The sequence below is a fragment of the Lodderomyces beijingensis genome, assembly GCF_963989305.1.
Source record: "Lodderomyces beijingensis strain CBS 14171 genome assembly, chromosome: 4".
In the NCBI taxonomy this organism is placed as follows: Eukaryota; Fungi; Ascomycota; class Pichiomycetes; order Serinales; family Debaryomycetaceae; genus Lodderomyces; species Lodderomyces beijingensis.
In genome coordinates, this window is record NC_089973.1 from 1,741,578 (window position 1) to 1,763,092 (window position 21,515).

Here is a 21,515-nt window from a genome sequence, read left to right on the forward strand (position 1 = left end):
TGAGAGCTCGGGATGTTGAAGGGGTCAAGAGACCAGTAGAGAATATTGTAAAACAAGGGTTGCCGGTCGGGGTGGGAGGTAATTAATGAATTGAGGAGAGAGAGGGAGAACCGAGTATATAAGAGCCATGAACAGAGCAATTGGCCTCTCCCGCTATTGGTGAAGAACAACAACAACAACAACAGATTCGAATTACCGAGATGAGTCAAAGAGGCCAGAGAGAATAGGACCCTCTCTTGTTTTTTTATCGTGAACACAGTATTAGTAATTAATATCCAGAATATCTCCCAATCACGCTTTGCCTGTAGGTAAGCCCGCGAGTACTGCATAGGACCCAAGCTTAGCACGATAAGCATAGCGTGATATAAACAGATATATTTCAACAATAAAAAAAAAGTGAAACCACTGATTAGATAGTAATTGTAGTCTGAGAGATGCGATGATGTTTGATAAAAAAAAAAATTTTTTTTTCTTTTTTGTTTTTGTTTTTTGTTTTATCATGAGACAATTTTTAGAGAGTGTCCAGTTTCTTCCGTTTCAATTGAATTGTGAGTTTCAAGTTCTTTCGCGTTTCAACCTGGTCAATTGCACTCCTGCGCACTCCAATGGGGTAGGCACTTGCAATTTCAACCTCGAAATAAGCTCAATTGAAACACGAGGTTTTCCCAGTTTTTTTTGAAATGAACCTTGGATGTTTGAAATTACCCCACTAATCTGGGGGGTTGTTTTGCACAGAGAGATATTGTGTCAGATTACTTTTTTTTCTTTTTGTTTTTTTTTTTTTTGGTGGATAAGAGAAGCGACGGCTTGTTAAAAGAAACAGACAGATCTTGTGCCAGCGCCAACCGGCAGGAATTAGACAGTAATTATGCGTGTGACTAAGTGTTTGGAGTGGCTTCATCTGCATCCGGTGTTTGGGACATTCGGGAGAAGGTGGAAGGGAGGACATCGCAATGGTATGGCAAATTGGGCTGGGGCTTTTCCGCAACCAGTTTGACCCTGCCACAACCATCCTATGACACGCCTCTGGTATACTGCTTTCTCGCGGGGAAAGCCTCGTATCTGCCGGCGGATGTGTTTCAAGGCGGTAGCGTCTTTTGTAAAAAAACAACCAGGCCTGAATCTACAAACCACCACGCTTTTTTTTTCTTTGTTTTTTGCCCTCTCTCTCTTGTTCTGTCTGCCTACTGCGTTGTTTGCAAATTTCTTTTCCATACCGGCTCATATCTAACCCTGCGGTCACTCTTGGTTTCGTAGAGGGTCTTTTTTTTTGGCCAACTCGCTCTCGCCAATCTTTCCCTTTTGAGAGCTACTGCTGGTGTATCTCAAGTAAGGAAAAAAAAAAAGACCAAAAAAAAAAACACATGACTTCAGACACCAAACTTGGAGTGGCGGAGACAAGTGGAAATGACGTTACTTCCGTGGGTCTTTCATGTTGTCTTGTACAACGCTGTCTCTTGCCCAAAATCAGTGCAATTTTTGCCCACGCTTTTCATTCAGAGCTGGGCCTTGTTGCTAGAGAGGTCCCAAACCCGCTCGATCTTGCCTGTCTAGAGTGCCCTCAGCGTGCCGCAATCGAGTCCCAGTCTGGTCCCGGTTTGCGGTTGTCAGTTGCAAAAAGAAAAGTTTCTTTTTACACATTGGCTGTCGTGAAGTAGTGCACGAATGACCCGCAGGAAAAGTGTAACAAAAAGAAAAATGAAAAAAGAATAATTTTTTTTTTTTTTTTGCAATCATTGAAGATTACAGATTCTCAAGATGATGGAGGGATGATACCAAAAAAAAAATTTTTTTTTTTACATGTATAAATATAACATGAGAAACAATAACAATATACAAACACCATCGGGACTCCCCATCTATATAATCTTCTCACCTCTGCTACGTAGTAGGGCTGCTCACCCACATATATATTCAAGCTAATATCTCTCTATAAAATAAGTTATCATCATCGTCACTTTCTTTTTCTTTCTATATTATCATTCATACTTGAACAGGGCTTACTCACACACACAATTACACGTTCAGGATGTCTTTTACCTACTACCCCATGATAACATATACAAGCCATAGCAGTCACACTACCATGAAAGACTCAATTATACCCAACATACCCAATTGTCCCACCCCTTCCAACTTGGAAGAGCAGCTCTTGATCAAACAGTCGCAGGCCATGAGACCAATGAGTAAGTACCAAGAATACTTTGCAGAAGATAACAGTGGCAACGGCAGTGTCAATTCATTTGGCAAGTCTTTAATTGCACCTGCACCGGCACCGGCACCGCCATTGTCGCCTCCATTGTCGCCATACCAAAGAAACGCAGAGTTGAACACAACTTTATTACCGCAGCAGCTCAAACGTCCAATCGTGTTGCCGCCACCTTCAACCACGTCTTATCTCGATGCTTCAAAGGAGTTCAAATTGGAAAACTACAAGGACTATAGATTGACAGTCAATGTCAAGCCTACTGCCAACTACTACCATGACCAATTGGAGTTTCTCGATAAATATGCATCGCTAGCTTCAAGTGAAAGAAACTATACCACGTCGTTACCATTGAGAAAATACAAGAAACGCACAAACCATAGTAGCAATTTGGGCACCAGTTTTTACGATTCAATGGATGAAATGAGCGAGGATGGTTCGGGCAGAAATGGCATGCGTACAAGAAGAGTGGTAAAGACAAAGGAGGTTTTCGATAATAGTGATTCGGAATTTGCTCCACAACCAAAACAGAAAAAGAGAAAAGCCGCCACCACCACTGCTAATCACAATGCGACGTCGTCACCACTGACTTCAAAGTCATTCACACCTTCAATTCCCATCGCTATCCAACAGCAGATGTTGATCGACGAGAGCATACCCGATTACTCACCCGACGCCAATCAAACATTGCCACCAAACAACAGCAAATGCCTCAAGATTGAATGGAAGGGCCAGCCAATGGACTTGTCAAATGACCCAAATTTGCAAAAATACCGTAATTTACACCCTGCCGAGATCCAATTGGCAAGTATATTGAGGTTGCCCTTGGCGGTGTACGTTGACTCAAAGAGAAGATTCTTTTTTGAAAAAGTCAACAAGATCAAATTGGGTAAGCAATTTAGAAGAACCGATGCTCAAAAGGCATGCAGAATCGACGTTAATAAAGCATCGAGATTGTTTGCCGCGTTTGAGAGAGTCGGTTGGTTAAACGATGCGTTATTCACTCAATATCTTTAAAAGAGAAAAAGAAAAAAGAGAGGAAAAAAAATTTATTGGCTTTGGTTTTGATTTAGTTCTGGTTTTGGATTTTTTTTGAATTTGGCTTGGTTTCATTCAAATTTTGTTTTAGATTTTATTTTGTTTTTAAAACACAAGGCATGATGATGGGAAAAGATTATGTTTTTCATCATCATTGATTATTAGAGTACTTTTTGGAAAATAGGGATAAACGGACACTGGAAAAGATATATACAATATGGTAGAAAAAAAGAAGAGGAAATTAAGGACGGGATAAAAACTACTGGAAAAAAAACGATAGGATTTGGGAATTAACTTTTGGGAAAAACAACATTTGTATATATAGAGTATAAAGTACGAGGACAATATTATAGACCGCATATTCTTAAGGCTTATGAGTTTTCTCTTTGACTTCTAGGTCCCGCGAGTAGATGTTTGGGGAAGGGTTCCTGGCCCAAATTCTCAAAACCATGCAAAACCCTGCCGCGGCTTTTGCAGTTGGCGCAAAAACAAAAAAAAACATTCCTTTTGTGTTTTTGAACCTCATCGAGCTCTTCAATTAGAAAAAAACCCAGGCACCAGGAACGAGGTCTGGGATTGGAAACCCACTCGTTGCCAGATCAATTCCAATCTTCTTGTTAGTGGTTACATGAATGCAAACCTTTGACTCTTTTGATCCTCCTTTACTGGGCTCGAACTAAGCAGCTTCATTGCTTGCTGATAGCGGCTCTCTGAACATTGTCGGGGTATTGTGTCGCGATTAAGCGAGGGGGGTAACTAACTAGCGACTGATGCGGAAACCTGGGGAGCGTTATAAAGAGGAAAAATAATATATAATTTGTCTCGTGGTACTCTACGTCATATCACCAGTGGAGCTAGCGTGTTGTTCATGTGGGTATAACGAAAGAAAAGGGGAAAGAGAAAGAGAAAGAGATGAGAACGAGGTGGAGGATATCACGATCACCTCGGACCCTCTACGCTTAAGGTCTCGATATTCCTATTCTTTCAAACTGGAAAAGAAGAATTGTAGTAGAGTCACTCTTCGACTAACTATTGTATATTGTTTACGCCCTCTCCAATATTCTCTTGGTGCTTTTTTCTTTCTAGGCACCTTCATCCACCACCGAGTTGTCCCTGTACATGTAAAACTGGATAAATATAACACTATCTTCGAAAATCGTCCCCAAACTGCCCAAGAGCCAACTCATGTTCAAAATGACATACTGCCAGTCGTTTCTATAAAACAAAATCTGGCCGGCGTAAGTCAAGTTACCCAACGTTGAAAAAAGAAAGAAAAGCAAGCTCAATCCATATACTGATTTCCTCTTGTAGTTTTGCACAATCTGCGGGATACGTGCGCCCAAGTAGAGGAGCGCCGAGCAGTATCCCATAATCTGAGGCCCCAACTGGATCGAGTCCTTTGGTGGTTGTGGTTGTGTTGGCGCAGAAGGGTGGTCGGGGTTCGATGGCTGCGAGTCTCCTCCAGATAAAAGAAAGCCCAACGCACCTGCCCCCACGACAAAGATAATTGGAAGAACGTACTTGACAAACACGGAATGCTGCTCTGGCTCCAAAGCAATGTCGGTCAACGTGCTGCTTCTCCTGCTGCGTTTAGGCACAAGTGGAGTCACTTCTGTCTCAATTACCTCTCTTGCCAGCTCACCTTCCTGGTGGTGATGATGGTGGTGATGATGGTGGTGTTTGCTCTTGGGCCTGTATATCTTGGTATAATAAATATAACTTGCAATCATCAAGGAATCAGCAATGCAAAACCACACGGCAAGAAATATCACCTCGGGCAATAAGCGAGCCCATATCGCACCAACGAGATTGAACAAGTCCCCCAAAAACCAAATAGAGATAAACCCGATCGCGATCCCTTCGGCTGATTTCAACCGCCATTGCTCGATCAATTGCGGCATCAAGAGCACTATCCAACACGCCAACGAGGTCGAGCCCATCACCCCGCTGATTTGTCTGCGGACCGACGAGGCTGCCATGGTTGACAACACCGGGTGCATCTCTGTAATCTTGGCAAGAAGCAGAGTCAACATTTTTAGGGTCTTTTCAAAATAAAACGATGGAGCTTGCTCGATGTGGCCTGGGTTGATAAGGAAGAGATGGGATGGCTTGTTTTTTTTTCCTGCTGTTATTTGTTGGCTCTCGTTCTCTTCGTTGCTTTTTTCCGCTTTTTTCCGTTTCTAGAAACCCCCGCGGAGCAAATTCCGTCCTCGCCCCGTCGGCGTCGGGGACTGCCGCGGGTGCAACCAACAAATTGTTTGCGATTGCACACCGCGGTAAGCAGCTTGCAGTTTGCAACTACAACAACAGCTACAAAGAGAACCCTCTCTTAAGCACAAGCAAATGGTGTATTCATACTTATGAATAAAATGGTATATATATAATCCAAGCAGGCTGGACAGGTATCAAACGAGCAAATTTATTCAACTTTCTTTGTAAATTATCAACGAAACGAAAACAAAAATGAAAAAAAAAAACACAACGATAATTTATCTCACTCCAGGTGAATGGAAAAAAAAAGGGGGTTGAAGGGGGTGGAGCGTGCGGTGGATTTAAGCATCAACACCTACATCAAGACCAACGCCGAGTCCTAACAAGTCTGCAACTTGGAGACCGATCTTAGTAGCAAGGTCCACGTCCAATCTCTTTTCAGCATCAATGGTTTCGAACTTGTCCTCTCTCTTGAGGTCAACGGTAGCATTCAAGCCAAGGCCCAAGTCGATCAAGTGCAAGATGTCAGCAGCGACATCGAGACCCACAGTGTCTCTCTTTTTAGCTTCGATGGCTTCACGAACATCCTCTCTCTTGAGATCAACGGTGGCATTCAAGCCAAGGCCCAAGTCGATCAAGTGCAAGATGTCAGCAGCAACGTCGAGACCCACGGTGTCCCTCTTTTTAGCTTCGATGCCAACATCAGCACCAATATCAAGACCTAACAAGTCAGCAACCTGAAGACCGATCTTAGTAGCGAGATCAACATCTAATCTCTTTTCAGCGACAACCTCCTTCTGAGCCTCAACAGCTCTTTTCTGGTTAGGTGCAATAGCACTTCTGCTGATTAAAGCAGCTTCAGCGACCAAGGCAGACAAGGAAAATTTCAAGATACTTTTAAGTTGCATTTTGGGAGAAAAACAAAAACTTTTTTTTGGATGTTACTAGTGTGTGGATAGCAGATGAGATCAATTGGAGCTAAACGACTGAATTTGTTTGTTGATGAGAATCGAAAGAAAAAAAAATCAGCATGAACCAAGGGGAATCGACCTTCTTTTATACCTGAAAGTTAACCAAGTAACCAAATGGATTCCCAATAGAATCCTCCTTGCTCTGGAATTAAGCACTTGATGATTTTGCTCGAACTTGTGTAGTTTGAAAGAAGCAGGAAAAAAGGATTCATTTTGCAACAAGGGGGCCCCGGAAAATTGACAACGACAAATCCAATCACACCGATTATTGTTGCTGTAGCTCACATGGCAACTTTTTGATGTTCAAAAAAAAAAAACAATGGATAACAAACCACCTAGAACCATTGAGCAAGAAAAGAGTCTATTGATCATGGTATCGGAACTGTGGTGGTAGAACATCTTTGAGAGAAAAAAAAATCCGACCGTAATCTGATTAAACCCTATTCTACTGTATTTCGCAACCTTTTGCAAATTTGCGAAAAAAACTAACAAAAAACAAAAAAAAACACAAAACAAAAGCCGCGACTTAGGAAATTATGAGCCTTGCAGCATGCAACATTGACGTTATTAATTGGTACACCTTTTTGATTCGGAGAGTATTTCAACCAAGACCCCAGCATTGGCACACCCAAAGCTAGTTTTTGCGCTAAGTCGGGACTATTCAGAGTAAAAAATATTTTGAGTTTGCTCTGTTCTATTGTTAACTTCTAGCTGACTAAGTCACCACCATTCAGAGTCCGGCAACATCTAGAAGGGAGGCTGAAACGGCATGTATTTTGTCCTGTGCTAGGTAAATCAAGAGCGTGTGATTTAAAGCTTCAGCTTTATTGGAATTGGGCCACTCTAGAACTATAACCTCCTGATCTCTGGCTGCTGGCTCCAGAGTAACCAGATGAACCAATTAGGTGACAGCCATTAGCATCAATGCCCAAGATAACAAGAGTCAAAGCTGTCAAAAACGTAAAAGATCAACCTCAATCAAAAGACATCTGTGGTACAAGCCGAACCCCACATAGTTTGCTAAAAGATCGAACTCCATCTCACATACTCTGCATTTTTGCCTAAAAAACAACAAAAAAACGGAAACGGATCGGTTAGGAAAAATGTAAAGTGTAAAAGCCACAACGCATTTGAACTCTAGTGTCAGAGCTGATTTACACAATAGCTCGGGTGATTGAAACAAGAGGAATATTGTTTACCAGCGGGTTCTTAACCGTCAGAGCTGCCAAAGTTCAAGTGGAGGGGAGAAAAATACTGATTCCGTCTCCTGCTAGACACAAGGTCAAAGCCTGCTTTTCTTTTCTCAGTGAGCAACAAGGTATCTTACAGCGATATACGAACCAGGAGTATGAGTGGAGGTAGAGGAGGTGCAAGCGTGAAAACAGGAGCAAAGAAGGTGACGGTTTTGAAAAAGAGGACCGAAATGAAGAGACGAAAAGATGAAAGGCTACTTTTCATTTTTTGCGCGATTGGGAAAAGCCGGTGAAAATTTGGAGAAAGCTTCGATTGACTTTCCAGTTTTTTGCTTATAGCCGCTCTGGTGATTTTTCGTTTGGAAGAAGCCTTTTAGAAGTGGTGATGTTATGATTCGATAATAATCAACCTTTGTTTTGCGCATAAATTGACATCAATCGCGACCACATTAAAGCCCCCCAAAAGAGAAGCGTAAATATACAATTGTCCTGCACTGCATTGTCTTGTCCTGCCTTGTTATCGACATGTTATCGGTTTGATATCTGCTTGACTGCCTTCCTTACCTATGGAGGCGAACCAAACCCTGATGAGTGTTATTTTTGTATCTCGACGCATGCAATTAAGTACCGTTGCGCAAGTATTTCAAGAATCTGGCCGATTTCTGCAAGGGAGCGACGGACTCTCAACTCGCCACAACCGTTCATATGTGTTGATATTTGACTGTCATTGGGATGCGCCCGTTCCCCTCCTACCGAAGATTTAAAATTCAAAGTTTAAACAGAAGGAGAGTTGTCCAAGGCTAAGCCGAAACAAACTTTCCTTATCTATATCGCACGGTCCTTCCGACATCACCGCTGTGATAATTCCGCTGCGTGTGGTGAAATCACAAGTCACAAGTCACAAGTCCTTGACGTGCTAACGGTGACGTTATCTCTCCAACTGGAAACAGTCTCTTCACCTTAACGCGCCAGGGACTAGACTTATTTAGCCAATACCGCAGTGCGCAAAATCAAATTTTTTTGGGGGTCAACCAGATAGATAGATTTATCAATTGAATGGAGAGATAGTTGCAAAGTAAAAAAAAAAAACAATACATACTCCATCTGGATGGACACTTGTCAGATTTGATAGGAAAAACTAAAGCTTTCTTCGAAGAACGCAAGAGTGCACAGACGAGGCCTTTTAGAAGCAGAGCTGGCTCGTCACCTCATCTGCGACTGTTTCCATGGCCCCTTTACTTTTCCATTTTCTTTTTTTCGAAAAAAGAGCAACAGGGATTCGAAAACCTCCTCTTCCCCTGACCTCTGACCTCCTTAGAGAAAGAAAATATTGGGCTCTGATCTCGCAAAAATGTCAGAAACACTGCGTTTTTCGAAAAAGAAGAACGATTTCTTACTTTTATCATATGGTTCAAGTCTAAACAAAACCTTATTTTTGGAGAACTTTTGCGGGTTTTTCCGTAAGCTGAACGTTAGAAACTAAAAAAAGAAAGAGCGACATGGGCAACATGTACATCTGGGTATATTAATTACATAGGCTTTGATAATCTCAAGTCAACTCCCGGGAGGAAGTTGCTTTCAACGTTCGCAGCCCCTCTAGCTATTTCGTTGGAGTTTCAAATCGCTGCACCTTCATTACGTCAAGAATTAAAGTTTTTTTTAGTTATCTCTTCAACCAACATGTTCCGTGATAAAAGTCGATAACAAGAGCGGTTCCGGCGTTATTGTTTTTGGTTTTATCTAGTGAAAACATGGCTCATGGGCGGTTAGCAAAAACTGTTTTTTTTTTTTTTAATTTTTTTAATTTTTTTTGCAGTAATTTAGAGCAGCAAGTTGGATTTGGACATTTCAATCCATTCCGAACCTCTTTACAAGGGAAGAACTTTGATATCAAGTGTTGACGACATCTAGTTAAGATAGTAACAAACAACGTCTTCAACATGACGTAGTGATCAGCGATTAATGATTAGTCAGTCGCCAGGTGATAGATTGTACAATAGAAGATGGGCTTTTGCTTCAATTCGATTCAACTCAAGCCTCTTAACAAAAAAAAAAAAAATTATGTTCCATCAAACTGACTGTTCTTCCCAAAGTCTCCGGCCCCCCTTCTTTTTCCCGATTGAAAAAAGTGTGCAAGATTCTGCATCTTTGAATCCCCTCCAGATTCTCAAGCTGTAAAAAAAATTGAAAATATGGGAAATTTTCGACTTGGATTTTTCTAGAGTTAGCGAGTAAAACTCGATTAAAGTGGGATTTTGAACAGACGAATAATGCACCAACCCATATCTGACAACCCACGGAGCCGTAACTGGAACAAAGTTACGGCAACGGCTAACAGCTCCCAGCTAAGCAGCAAAACGCACTCTCGGTCGAGAAGTTATGGAACTACAGTCGCCAGTGACAAGCACATTCAAGTGCCAGTTCCAAGTCTTTGCGTTAAGTAGTCCAGATATTGACTCCACGCAGAGCGTAATCCTACTGGGATGAATCAACACGGAAAGTAGAGACATAAGAACGCAGGGTTTTTGCACCGCAACGGCATACAATCCCAGGGTCAACTAACTATCTAGCATCTTATAGACTAGTTCAACATGCAAGTAGATGTGTAACGTCTAGTCATCTATATGGGACGAATTTATAGCTCAGCATGGATGCACATGTTGGAATACATCTACAGCTAAACTGGCTTTTGTTCAAGTGTTGCTGGTTGAGCAGGGCGGATGCATAGGAGAGGGAAGATCATAAGAGATTGAGCTATACTTCCAGTAGCTATGGGACTGGACGTACATAGTCTGCGAATGTTGTCACCACGATCAAGAACCAGACAACGTGGTGCAGAACACATGGTCTGAACAGTGTCTAGTTTTTAGAAGCATACTACGGCACTCCCAATGCTCAAGTTGATCCACGATTTTTTTTCTATTCATTCCAACTTTCAAGGAGATCTAGTAAACGTGAAGCGCATTTTTTTTTCTTTACTTCCAACATGAAAGCGCATTCATGCCTAACTAGGAAGCGAGGGGGAGGAGCTCTTGGGGGGTAGCGCCACTTTGCCGCTGTCACGTGCACAATGATAATATTGAACTAATATTTGATAAACATTTGCAAAGAAACAGGCGAATATCAACATGAGCACTGAGATTAGATTTTAGAGGCGGGAAAGGGGGCTGAGGGTCAGTGGTGAGAGTGTCCCCGTCACTAGAAACCATCCCGTTTTCCATCTCAGCAGCGGTTGAAAAAGAGCTGAACTCTACATATGAAAAGTCGACAGATTGAGCCCGAGTTTCTTAAGACTGAAGACCGCACCACGTCCTCTCTCTTCTCACTAACCCTCTCAGCACACAGTATCCGTCTCGGCACATGCGTATATCTAGGCGCTTGTGCTTGCGCCTGTGTGTGTGCGTGTGTGCGTCTGGCCGTGCGTACTGCTGGCGTCAAAAAATGAAGACAAGGTGACTTTGCTTTCGCTCTCTTCGTTTCTTGAAAAATATCTCCTTCGTGGAACAACAAGCAGACTTCAAGATTGAACCACACTTTTTTTTTAATTTTTTTTTTTTATTTATTGAGAGCAATTACATATTGCAAGGCATAATGTCACTTGTACATTGCAGTTATCAACTATTTGCTTCGTGTTTTTAGAATTTTACATCACTCACTAACCAGGTACGGCATTAGGAATCGCGCAAGGTATGTGACAAGCAGCGAACTGGGGTTGAGCTTTTACTCCATTAAACGGGACTCGAGAACGACAGAGGAGAAGATATTTATGTCAACGAGGACAGGCACGGCACACACACGCGCACACACAAGGAGAATGCTAAGGAGTGTCTTTGAACGAGCATGGAGGTGGCCCTTTTTCTTTAGCACATGGCATTACGCCGAGCCAGAACGTCATACACCTAGGATGTGCTTTTGTTTCTTTATTGGAACTGCTGTGCCATAAGACACCACCTGGGGCCCTCTCTCACTCTCTCTTTTATTTGGAAGATTGGGTGCAAAAGCACCTTGAGCAGCAAAACTTCCCGTCAAAATTTTCAAGAAAATACGAAAGTGTGGCTTCGGAATTTCAAAGTAAATGCGAATATATAAAAACATACACGAGCGTGTATGTATGTGTGTGTGTGTTTCCGTTCCAAGTTGAATGATGGATAGTTATTTGTCTAGTTGTCAGATACCCATAACCAACTAGCTTGCTTCCTAGTGCCTTGTTCCGAGATTTTTGATGGATAGGATTGGCAACCCATGATTTGATGAGCGAAAGACAGAACCATTATATACACCTGTTTGGAAGTCATCAGAATCAGAGCTCCCGCGACGAAGATACTAACTACCAGCAGCCAGACCAAAGAAAACCATTATCGATATCCCAGATCGTTGCACCAGGGCCTAGAGTTTCACTGCCTGTTGTATTGCCTTCTCAAGACCATATCCTGTCTAACCTGGAGTATTTCAAACATCACCAGAATCTCCAGCAGCAACAGCAACAGCAACAGCAACCACCGCAACACTTTCCAGCACAGACGCGCCTGGTTTATACTCAAAGATCTGAACCTGTAACCCTCGGGCTGCCGTATAACCAACACGAACAACGACAGCACCACTTTGCACCACTACTACCAGGACGATCGCGAGATCAGACAATGAGCTATACAATGTTTTCCCCAAATCCCGCGAGTCCGTTGTACCCAAGCACAAGCAATAGCAGTGTAAAGAATAATAATGACAACAGCAATAATGCTCCGTCACCACCAGTGAAGAAATTGAGACAGGATGATTTGTTTTTCGGCAACAATAACCCCATATCGCCTTCGACTCAGCCCAATATAAGCTACACCAGGACCGCACTGAAGCGAGAAAAGACACCCGAGAATGAAAACGAAGACCAAAGATTCCTAAGATTAGCAAGAGATGCCCTTGTTGCCACTGCCCGAGGTATAGACGAGAAAGGTCGCGGCATGGTTGACCCTACTATTCTGGATCTCTTGAGTCGGTTGGAATACGCCAGCTCTCCGCACGGTAACCCCATTTCGGATCTGAAGAATATTGAAGCAAATGGCAATGGCCAGTTGAATATCCAAGCATTCTACCAGTCGTTCCCCAATTTAAGCAATAACATATTCACCAGTAGTCCCAATCCAGCCGAGAGCAGCTCGGGTAAAGAAATTGGCAGTAGTCGAGGCGCAGGGTTGCTCAATAGCAGACACCATCCTGCAGGAAATGAACAAGGGTGGAACTTTCTCATTGGCGAACCGTTGCAGTTGAAAGCGGATTCAGAGAGAAACCCCTTGGACCAACAGGGAGTTGTGCCCTCACCACCACCATCACTACAACCGCAACCACCGCTACAACTGCGTCAACCAAAGTCGCTTTCAGCGTCATCGATGTCGTCGACGATCTTACCTATCCCGCGCAAGAAGCTGTCGTCTCGAGGCGACCCCGCCAGGAAATTCCTCTGTGACAAATGCTCCATGTCATTCCGGAGGTCGTCGGACTTGAAGAGACACGAGAAGCAGCATTTGACCATCCCGCCCAACATTTGCGAGTTCTGCGGCAAGGGTTTCGCTAGGAAGGATGCGTTAAAGAGACACGTGGGCACGTTGACGTGCAAGAGGAATGCCGATAAGAAGTTGTACATTGAGAATCTTGAGCATTTGAAGCATCGAAGCTCGGGGCTCGATCACGATGACAATGACGACGACGAGGGAGACGATTTGAACGATTTGGACGAGGGAGACGATGATGACGATGACGATGATGAACGAGATGAAGATGACGGAGACGACTTGGACGACGAGAGCGGGTCCGGGAAGTTGGGAAAGCAAAGGAGGAAAAACGGAGATGGAGGCGACGACGACGACGACGACTTGGACGACGAGGCGATTCAGCGAAAGTTCCCTACTTATGGCTATCAAAAGGAAAACTGGTCGTGACAAGCAAAAAGTTTCATGCGGTAGTTATTTAATTTATAGACATGCACTACTTTTTTTTTGACTCGTTATCGCGTTGATTCCTCTGTGTTGGAGGTGGACTAGTTGTGTTCACACGCGTGGGGGCCGCCTCAACGCAGTTTTGGTGGAGTTGGCGCGTCAACAAAGTATACTGAGAGTTGTCTCTCTCGTATTTCTCGCCAACAAGTTTGGACTGTGGCTGAACAAGGACGTTTGTTTCTCGGTGGTGAATTTTTTCCTTGCACTGGGCCGTTTGATCTCGAGACTATCTAGATACCACTTTTCACCGTGACGCAGCTGTCCAGCACGAGCGGCCAACTATAAACTACACCATCTCTTCACCAAGTTGCAATCCTTATATATGAAAATCTAGGCTGAGTAACTTTAGTATGGGATATTTTCACGGTCATCGAGTCAAGTTTTTGAGATGTTTTTTGAAAATTAAAAAAGACCATTATAATTGAATAGAAGACTGCTCCAGCCTTTCATACAGATGTCAATTCAATTGAGAGCCACTGTCGCCTTAGTAACTTTTCCAAGCTCGAGTGAGTTCTTCAAGCTAATCAAATTGTTCACCACCAAGAGGATATCGGTGCGAGTAACAAACGTATTGCAAGTTGCAGGCTACGCTACGTTGGCCTAAAAAAAAAAAAAGTTTTGCAGCTTTGTCAGCCAATTGAGTTTGCCGGTGCTTAACATGACTCCTTGCCCAAGTTTCCGAGGGCAAGTCTTGCCCTTTTCAACCACCCTTCTCCGTGGACCTTATTGGTGCAGTCTCGAGGTGTTCGTCGGTATATGACGTAGCACACCCATGCTGGCAAAAGGCTGGTCGGATCAACGGATGTCATCGGCTAATCCGACGGAATCGACGTGAAAAATTTCAGAAGATCACAATCACAATAGGGTCTTCCAAAAAAAACAAAAAAAAAAGAGGAAGACTATCTAAGCGGGAAGCAATGCTGCAGAGGACAAGCAAAACAATCGAGGCGAAACGGAAGTAAGATGGGCAAGGCCTTGTGCACCAGGACTATAACAGCTCCAACTCTCTGGAGGGAGAGGGAGAGAAAATTATCACAGGTCAATTTTGAAGTATTTTTTAAATTTTTTTTTTCTTTTTTTTGGTTTCGTCTGCGTCGATACAGCGGACGGGCAGGTGCTCCATGGAAAGGTGCCCTCTTTTTCTTTTTTTTTTTTCGCTCGGACGAGGTCTAGGAGGGGGACACCGTTGTCGAGGTAGTTGGTCGTTGATCCAAGGTGAGGAGCTGATGAGTAGGCTCCTGAATGACAGAAGTGGTAGAGTCAAATCCATATCTAGTAGATTTAGCCTTTGACTGCACGCTTTCCACCTTTTCCGCCACTTCAAACCCGTTTTTTTTTGGTTTGCATCCCCCCTCCCCCGGTTGGTAGTAAACCGTGGCTATTAACGTGTACCTCGCAGTTGTTTGAATTAGAGTTGCAACGGTTTCTCAACGGGAACTAACCCCGGCTGGCTCCATCTTACGGGGGGGGGGGGGGGAATATGCTACCAACTGTCGCAGTATTGTCTCAGCGTATTATCTCGGTACCAGAAAGAGAATCGGACATTCCGGCCCCCTCCCCCCCTTGGCTCTTCTGGCTGTGGTAGATATCTTGACCTAGGGCCGCAAAAGAGAAAGTTTAGGGTATGGGAGAAGGAAGTAAGAGGGGTCATGGTTTGAATGCTAGTCTGTCAGGATATTCGGCCCTGCAGCACGAGGTGTGCCTCGGTTCATTCCCAGGCGCCCGTGAGTGCGACGTTGCGCCACGAAGAAAAAAGACAAAGAAAGAGCTCAAGGTGACATTGGCGATTGGCCACGAGAACAAAGTGACAGTGACACAGCAGCAATATGCCATGGACTATGAGATATCTCCTCCTCCTCATCTTTCTTTGCTGCTTGTCTGTGTGGAAGGAGGAATGGAACACACACATACTTCTCTCTGGTTACGACTTTTGCATGTAGAGTTTGCCAATCGCCCTCCGTAGATGCGTAAATTTTTCCCCGCAATTTCAACACCTACCAGTCTTCCTGTTTACTGGACTAGAGGTAGAGACCACAACCGGTCAAGAGGCAAGGCTTTTCCACCAAGCCTGAACTGAACAGAAGCGAACAGAGCAGAGCAAAACCGGAACCAAAACGCATCCTATGGGCCTGACACTGGCCTTTTTTTTTTTTTTTTTTTTTCTGGTGGTGTCGCTATTCTTATCGCACACTCTTCCACTCTGCCAATAAGCCCAACTTCTTTCCCTTTATAAATTTCAACAGATTTCTCCCTGAACCGCTCTCCAAATTTTTTTTTCATATATATATACATATATACCTATAGGAACAAGAATCTGGGGAAAATCCAAGAGCTATTGTATTTCCAGTTTCCACATTGCTTCCACTATTTCGACCTCACCTTAGAATCACTAGAAACGTCACTCTGTCCACGATGTCGGGTCCTCAAAATAGATTAAAGCAGTTGTCCAACATTTTGACCCCAACAAAATCGCCCAACATCCACTCGTCGTTGGCGCCCGAGCACCCGTTCAAGATATGTGTCATTGGTTCCGGAAACTGGGGCACGACGATCGCCAAGGTGTTGGCCGAGAATGCCGCCGCTAGACCGGGTCTTTTCAGCCACAACGTCAAGATGTGGGTGTTTGAGGAAAAAATTGACGGCAAGAAGTTGACGGAAATCATCAATGAGCAACACGTTAATATCAAGTACTTGCCCGGGGTCAAGTTGCCCAGCAACTTGATTGCCGAGCCCAGCCTATTGAAAACCGTCGAGGGCGCCGACTTGATTGTCTTCAACTTGCCCCACCAGTTCTTGCCCAAGATCTTGAAACAATTGAAAGGTAACGTCAAGCCCACCGCGAGAGCCATCTCGTGCTTGAAAGGTTTGGAAGTCAACAAGGATGGATGCAAGTTGTTGTCTACCTATATTACTGAGGAATTGGGCGTGCAATGCGGCGCTTTATCCGGAGCCAACTTGGCTCCCGAAGTCGCTAGATGCAAATGGTCCGAAACGACAGTCGCCTACTCGTTGCCTGCCGACTACCGCGGCGCCGGCAAGGACATTGACCAATTTGTGCTCAAGGCTGCGTTCCACAGACCCTATTTCCACGTCAATGTCATTGAAGACGTTGCCGGTGTGTGCATAGGCGGTGCCTTGAAGAACATCGTGGCGTTAGCAGTGGGTTTCGTTGAAGGCTTGGGCTGGGGTGATAATGCCAAGGCCGCCATCATGAGGGTGGGACTCTTGGAAACGATCAAGTTCTCGGAAATGTTCTTCCCGGAAAGTAAAGCTTCCACATTTACTGCTGAATCCGCTGGTGTTGCGGACTTGATCACCACATGCAGTGGAGGTAGAAACGTCAAGGTTGGAAGATACATGGCTCAAACTGGTGCGTCTGCCGAGCAGGCGGAGAAGAAGTTGTTGAATGGACAAAGTTCGCAAGGTATCGTTACGGCAAAGGAAGTGCATGAATTGTTAACTAATGTCGACAAGTTGGCTGAGTTCCCCTTGTTTGAAGCTACTTATCAAATCATTTACGGCTCAGAGTCTATTGAAAACTTGCCCAACTTGTTGAACAAGAGCGCATAAGCATAGCTACACTAAACTAAGCTGAGCTAAACCAAACTAAGCTGAGCTGAGCTGAGCTCAGGCAAACTAAGCTACGCTCAGACACACTGCTCGTCCCGGTTTTCAAATGTTTTCCTTTTTTTTTTGTATTGCCTTATAGACTTTTTACATATATTTTTAGACAGATAATAGAGACATAGATTGAACAACTTTTTGCATTTTCTTATTATACACCATAATCTTCATTCTAATCTAACATTTTCTTTTTTTTTCTTCTTTCGAGTTTGCCTTGTTACAATGTCTCTTCGGCTCCATCCCAAGTGGGACTGGCGTCCATATTCTCATCCACATCCAACTCAGCAGACTCCTCGGCTTTCCCATTGGGCGAACTCGTTCCACCGTCATCCAATGTTGTTGTTGTTGTTGTCTTCTTCTTCTTGTCCTTTCTCGTTCTATATTTAGTTAAAAATTTGTTCATAAACGTCGCCGTATACTCCTTGACCTTGTTATACTTGTGCTTATCCAAGTCCGCCGGTGGCGGAGCAGCATCGGGTTTGCTAGCTTCACGACCAGCTAATTTCGTCACAATTTCCTTGGTGCACCCTTTAACACTCTCCCTGCCAATCTCATCTTGGTGTTTCTTGACGAAATGCGTCACGTGTTTGGCAAGGAGACGCTTCCACTGCAACTCAATGGTGTCTTCCTTCGCTGCCTTGTGCTCACTGCCATGGTGCTTCCTTTTGTGTTGGTGGTGGTGTTTATGTTTTGACTTGTGGAGATGATGATCTCGATGTTCTCCATTCGCCAATTTGCTCTTCTTCTCTGCTGGTTGCGCCGTGGCGGCTGCTTCTTGCTGCGCCTGCACAATCATTTCCCGCAAGAGGCGATCCTTCTCGGCTAGTTCACGAGCTTTCGATTCTCGCGCTTGCTGCTCCCTCTCTTCAACACGTCTCGAGATCTCTGCTTGAACAAACCCAAAGTTGGATTTCCGCGGCTCACCTTGTTGATCGCCACGGTTGTGGTGGTGGTTATTGTTGTTGTGGTTGTTGTTCTCATGCGAGCGGTAGTCGTTGAATGACGCCTGAGCTTTTGGTCCAGTGGGGATGATTGGTGTCTGGACATCTAATAGTGGTTTTACCCCATCGGGTGGGTTCCATCGAGTCTCCATTGTCACTTTGTTGTAGAAATAATATCTCTGCGAGTTTGTGTCATAGGTGACCAGCCAGCCCGATGGTAAACTTTCATAACCTGCTGCGCGTAGTATCTCCAAGTCATCTTCACGCTCGGGCGACTTAGATTTTCGGTCAAAGTCTAGGAGATTCGCCGGTTTGGACACCTTGGGTATTCGGTACGCCATTTGGAGCTGCGACCATTGCTTAAGTAAAATCTCACCCAGGCTTTTGATTTGTTCATTCATGCTATTCTCCTGGATTTCCTTAACAACATCTTCAATCTGCGACGAAGAAATCTTGTTCTTTGTCATCGCCGGCCACCGCGCAAGAATTTCCAAAACCATCAAAATCAACTCGTCGTCGCTGGAATCTTGAAGCACGTTGGAGAGGGTCTTGTACCCATGGAACTTGACAAACAAGCGGTTAATCTCCTTGTCGTCGGTGATGTGTATCCTCTCTATCAATTTCTTAATCAACAGCACCTGCTGGGCCTTCATTAGTGCACCCATAACTTTAGACACGTCCGACTCGGCCATGGGCAACACAGTCAAGCTCTGCACAAACATCTCGTTGATGGTTGCGTCGTCTGCTTGCTGCTTCGATCTCAAGTGCTTGTTTTCCTTCAACCACGCTTTTTCAATTCTCGAGTTGACACCCAAGGCCTCACTAATGCCCTCGGGCAACAACAACGCGGCATCCGTCTGCGTTTTGCCACCCATGAACTTCAAACAGTTGGGCTCGCCACAGTAACACGGCTGCGACTGAGCACCATATCTATCAACGTTGTAGTCAAACGAAATCTCCTCCCCAGCTTGGATTCGGCGCTTGGCAAATATACCCATACGAAGTCTATCGCCAACGTTCCACTTGTCGACAAACGCGTTGGGGCTGCACGAGTGGTTGACAAACCTGGCAAGCGAACCTTTCTCCGTCGCGTCAATAAAAGCATCATTCTTCAACATCATAAAGTAGAAATGCTTATACCGCTTCAAGTCGTACTCAATCATCTTTTTACGAAACGTAGCTTCGTCAATCACTTCGCCAATATACTCATAAATAAACTGGCCCTCCTTGATCTCAGAGTTGGCTTTCAAGCCGTAACCTTTCAACTCTGTCTGGAACACCGAGACATCAGCATACTGCCGCTTTTGGAACCTCTGGTTTTGACAATCTTCGCCACAACCACAATGTCGATTGACACATTCAATCGAAGTGATTCTATTTATGCAGTTGGAATCGTCGCCACAGGCCAAGTTCGTTTCCGTGTCCGGGTCCCAGTTCTCCTCACAGTCACACGTCATAAACTCGGGCCCTCGCTTGCGGTTACTTGCGCATCCTGTTGTTTTCGTCTGGTACGTACATGCGGGAAGGTCGTGATATGTGGTTAATGCTTCGGCGGTCTTGTCTTCCACATCGAGAAATAGCTGCGGGCCATGGACCCCGCCGTTGGCTATCACCTCTGCCATCGTGCTATTTTCCCCTTCTATCTTCTATAGTAACTGAAAAAACAAGTTGTAGTCCTTCGATATTAGGTGTATTGTGGTGGTTGGAAACCACTCTGGTCGGCTTGATTTTCACTCTTTCTCTTTCTCAAAATTTTTTTTTTGCTTTTCACCATTTCTGAACCAGCACCAGAGGGTTGAAATGAAAGTCTCAACACTACAAATAACACACACAGACAAACAGACACAACTAACAGCAAGTCTTTTGGTTTTTAGTGAAATAACATTGTCTACGCAGCCTATTAACTTTTCTTCTCTTCTTCCTCTTTATAGCTTGAGACTCTGTCCTTGTTCTCCGTGGCAGCCTGCACCAATTGCACAAATGCATTGCTTGCAGCAGTTGTTCTCTCATTTTCAGGCAACCCTTGCTTGGGCTTGGTTGGCGTGAGAGAGGCCCTGGAGCTAGTGGGGTCGACTTTGGCCTTGTCGAGCGCGTCGCTCAACTTGTTCCAACTGGATAATGCGTCTTTGTTTTCAGGAGGAACGAGGTGGTCAACATCACCTTGGTCGTTAAACAAGGCAATCTCAGAAGGGTCGTCGTCGTTGGCAGTTTGAAAGTGTTTCAACTTTTCGATTTTGTTCTTCAACTTGACAACTTCAATAGCTTGTCTAAACTTGGCCTTGGCGTCAAAGTTTTGCTTCAAGTTTGGCAACAAGTCGCACTCCTTGTATTGGGCTGCAATCGACACGAGCCATGGGTCCTGCAAGAGCTCCTGCGCAGTTGGTCTCTTCTCAGGGTCGTACTGCAACGCCTTGATGATGAATCTTCTGGCGTCTTTGGAAACGTCTTTCCAGTAGTCGGCGTGGAAGATAACGGCATTGTTGTGTTTCACCTCGTTGATAAAGTCCGTGACATTTTCCGATCTAAAGGGCGAGTAGCCACAGAGTAAAGTATACGTGACAACACCAAGAGACCAGATGTCGCATGGTTTCCCGTGGCCTGTCCCTAATATGACCTCTGGAGCAGCATAACCGAAGGAGCCAGCCAGCGAAGTCAACTTTTCAGTTGGCGACTGCAATCTTTTCGCAATACCAAAATCGGCCAACACAATAGGGCTGTTCTGTTCCGGGGTCAAGTACAAGACATTTTCCGGCTTGATGTCTCTGTGGACTATATTTTTCGAATGCAAGTAGGCCAATGCCTCCAACATTTGTATAACCACCAACGACGCATCGTGTTCCGTGAATCTTCCGCGCTCAATGATACGATCAAACAATTCGCCACCAGTGGCCAATTGCGTCACCAAATAAAACTTGTCCTTGCTCTCGAACCAGTCTCTGAACCCAACAATGTGAGGATTATGCAAATCCTCAAGCATGTTCATCTCATCCAAAATCATTTGCTCGTTCCCCTTCAAGGTCTTCTTCAAGATGATCTTGACGGCCACGTCTTCGCCGCTGTTGTTGTCCCTGGCATACCTAACGATCCCAAACGACCCTGCACCGAGAGTTTTCCCAAATGTGAAGTTCTGTTTCCTGTTGTACGAGTCTGGTTGCCCCAGGAGCTTATGGAGAAAGTTTTTAAAATGTTTATTGTCGGACCCTGTAGCCTGTTTTTGGCCATCAGTTGGCTTGTCGTGTGCTGTAGTATTTGCCATTGGTCAGGGGGAAAGCAATTGAAACAAAAAAAAAAAAAGGAAAGGAAAGTAGAATGCTAAATAAATATACGTCTTGTCGTAAGGATAT

General features: G+C 44.4%; 7 protein-coding genes across 7 annotated transcripts; 3 read left to right on the forward strand and 4 right to left on the reverse strand. All coding sequences in view use genetic code 12, as the record gives it.

Annotated features, from left to right (window-relative positions):
* Positions 1–2,086: 2,086 nt before the first annotated feature.
* On the forward strand, positions 2,087–3,223 carry LODBEIA_P37740 (uncharacterized protein; the record flags this gene model as incomplete). The annotated part of the gene is made up of 1 exon (XM_066973921.1): positions 2,087–3,223. One exon carries the CDS (start codon positions 2,087–2,089, stop codon positions 3,221–3,223), a length of 1,137 nt encoding a protein of 378 aa, XP_066830712.1.
* A 1,103-nt stretch (positions 3,224–4,326) lies between these two features.
* Positions 4,327–5,277, reverse strand: LODBEIA_P37750 (uncharacterized protein; the record flags this gene model as incomplete). Its single annotated transcript, XM_066973922.1, has 1 exon — positions 4,327–5,277. One exon carries the CDS (start codon positions 5,275–5,277, stop codon positions 4,327–4,329), a length of 951 nt encoding a protein of 316 aa, XP_066830713.1.
* Positions 5,278–5,796: 519 nt separating this feature from the next.
* On the reverse strand, positions 5,797–6,363 carry LODBEIA_P37760 (uncharacterized protein; the record flags this gene model as incomplete). Its single annotated transcript, XM_066973923.1, has 1 exon — positions 5,797–6,363. The coding sequence occupies one exon, from the start codon at positions 6,361–6,363 to the stop codon at positions 5,797–5,799; it is 567 nt and encodes a 188-aa protein (XP_066830714.1).
* Positions 6,364–11,869: 5,506 nt separating this feature from the next.
* Positions 11,870–13,549, forward strand: LODBEIA_P37770 (uncharacterized protein; the record flags this gene model as incomplete). Its single annotated transcript, XM_066973924.1, has 1 exon — positions 11,870–13,549. The coding sequence occupies one exon, from the start codon at positions 11,870–11,872 to the stop codon at positions 13,547–13,549; it is 1,680 nt and encodes a 559-aa protein (XP_066830715.1).
* Positions 13,550–16,018: 2,469 nt separating this feature from the next.
* On the forward strand, positions 16,019–17,176 carry LODBEIA_P37780 (uncharacterized protein; the record flags this gene model as incomplete). The annotated part of the gene is made up of 1 exon (XM_066973925.1): positions 16,019–17,176. The coding sequence occupies one exon, from the start codon at positions 16,019–16,021 to the stop codon at positions 17,174–17,176; it is 1,158 nt and encodes a 385-aa protein (XP_066830716.1).
* A 271-nt stretch (positions 17,177–17,447) lies between these two features.
* On the reverse strand, positions 17,448–19,793 carry LODBEIA_P37790 (uncharacterized protein; the record flags this gene model as incomplete). Its single annotated transcript, XM_066973926.1, has 1 exon — positions 17,448–19,793. The coding sequence occupies one exon, from the start codon at positions 19,791–19,793 to the stop codon at positions 17,448–17,450; it is 2,346 nt and encodes a 781-aa protein (XP_066830717.1).
* A 278-nt stretch (positions 19,794–20,071) lies between these two features.
* Positions 20,072–21,427, reverse strand: LODBEIA_P37800 (uncharacterized protein; the record flags this gene model as incomplete). Its single annotated transcript, XM_066973928.1, has 1 exon — positions 20,072–21,427. One exon carries the CDS (start codon positions 21,425–21,427, stop codon positions 20,072–20,074), a length of 1,356 nt encoding a protein of 451 aa, XP_066830718.1.
* Between the last annotated feature and the right edge of the window lie 88 nt (positions 21,428–21,515).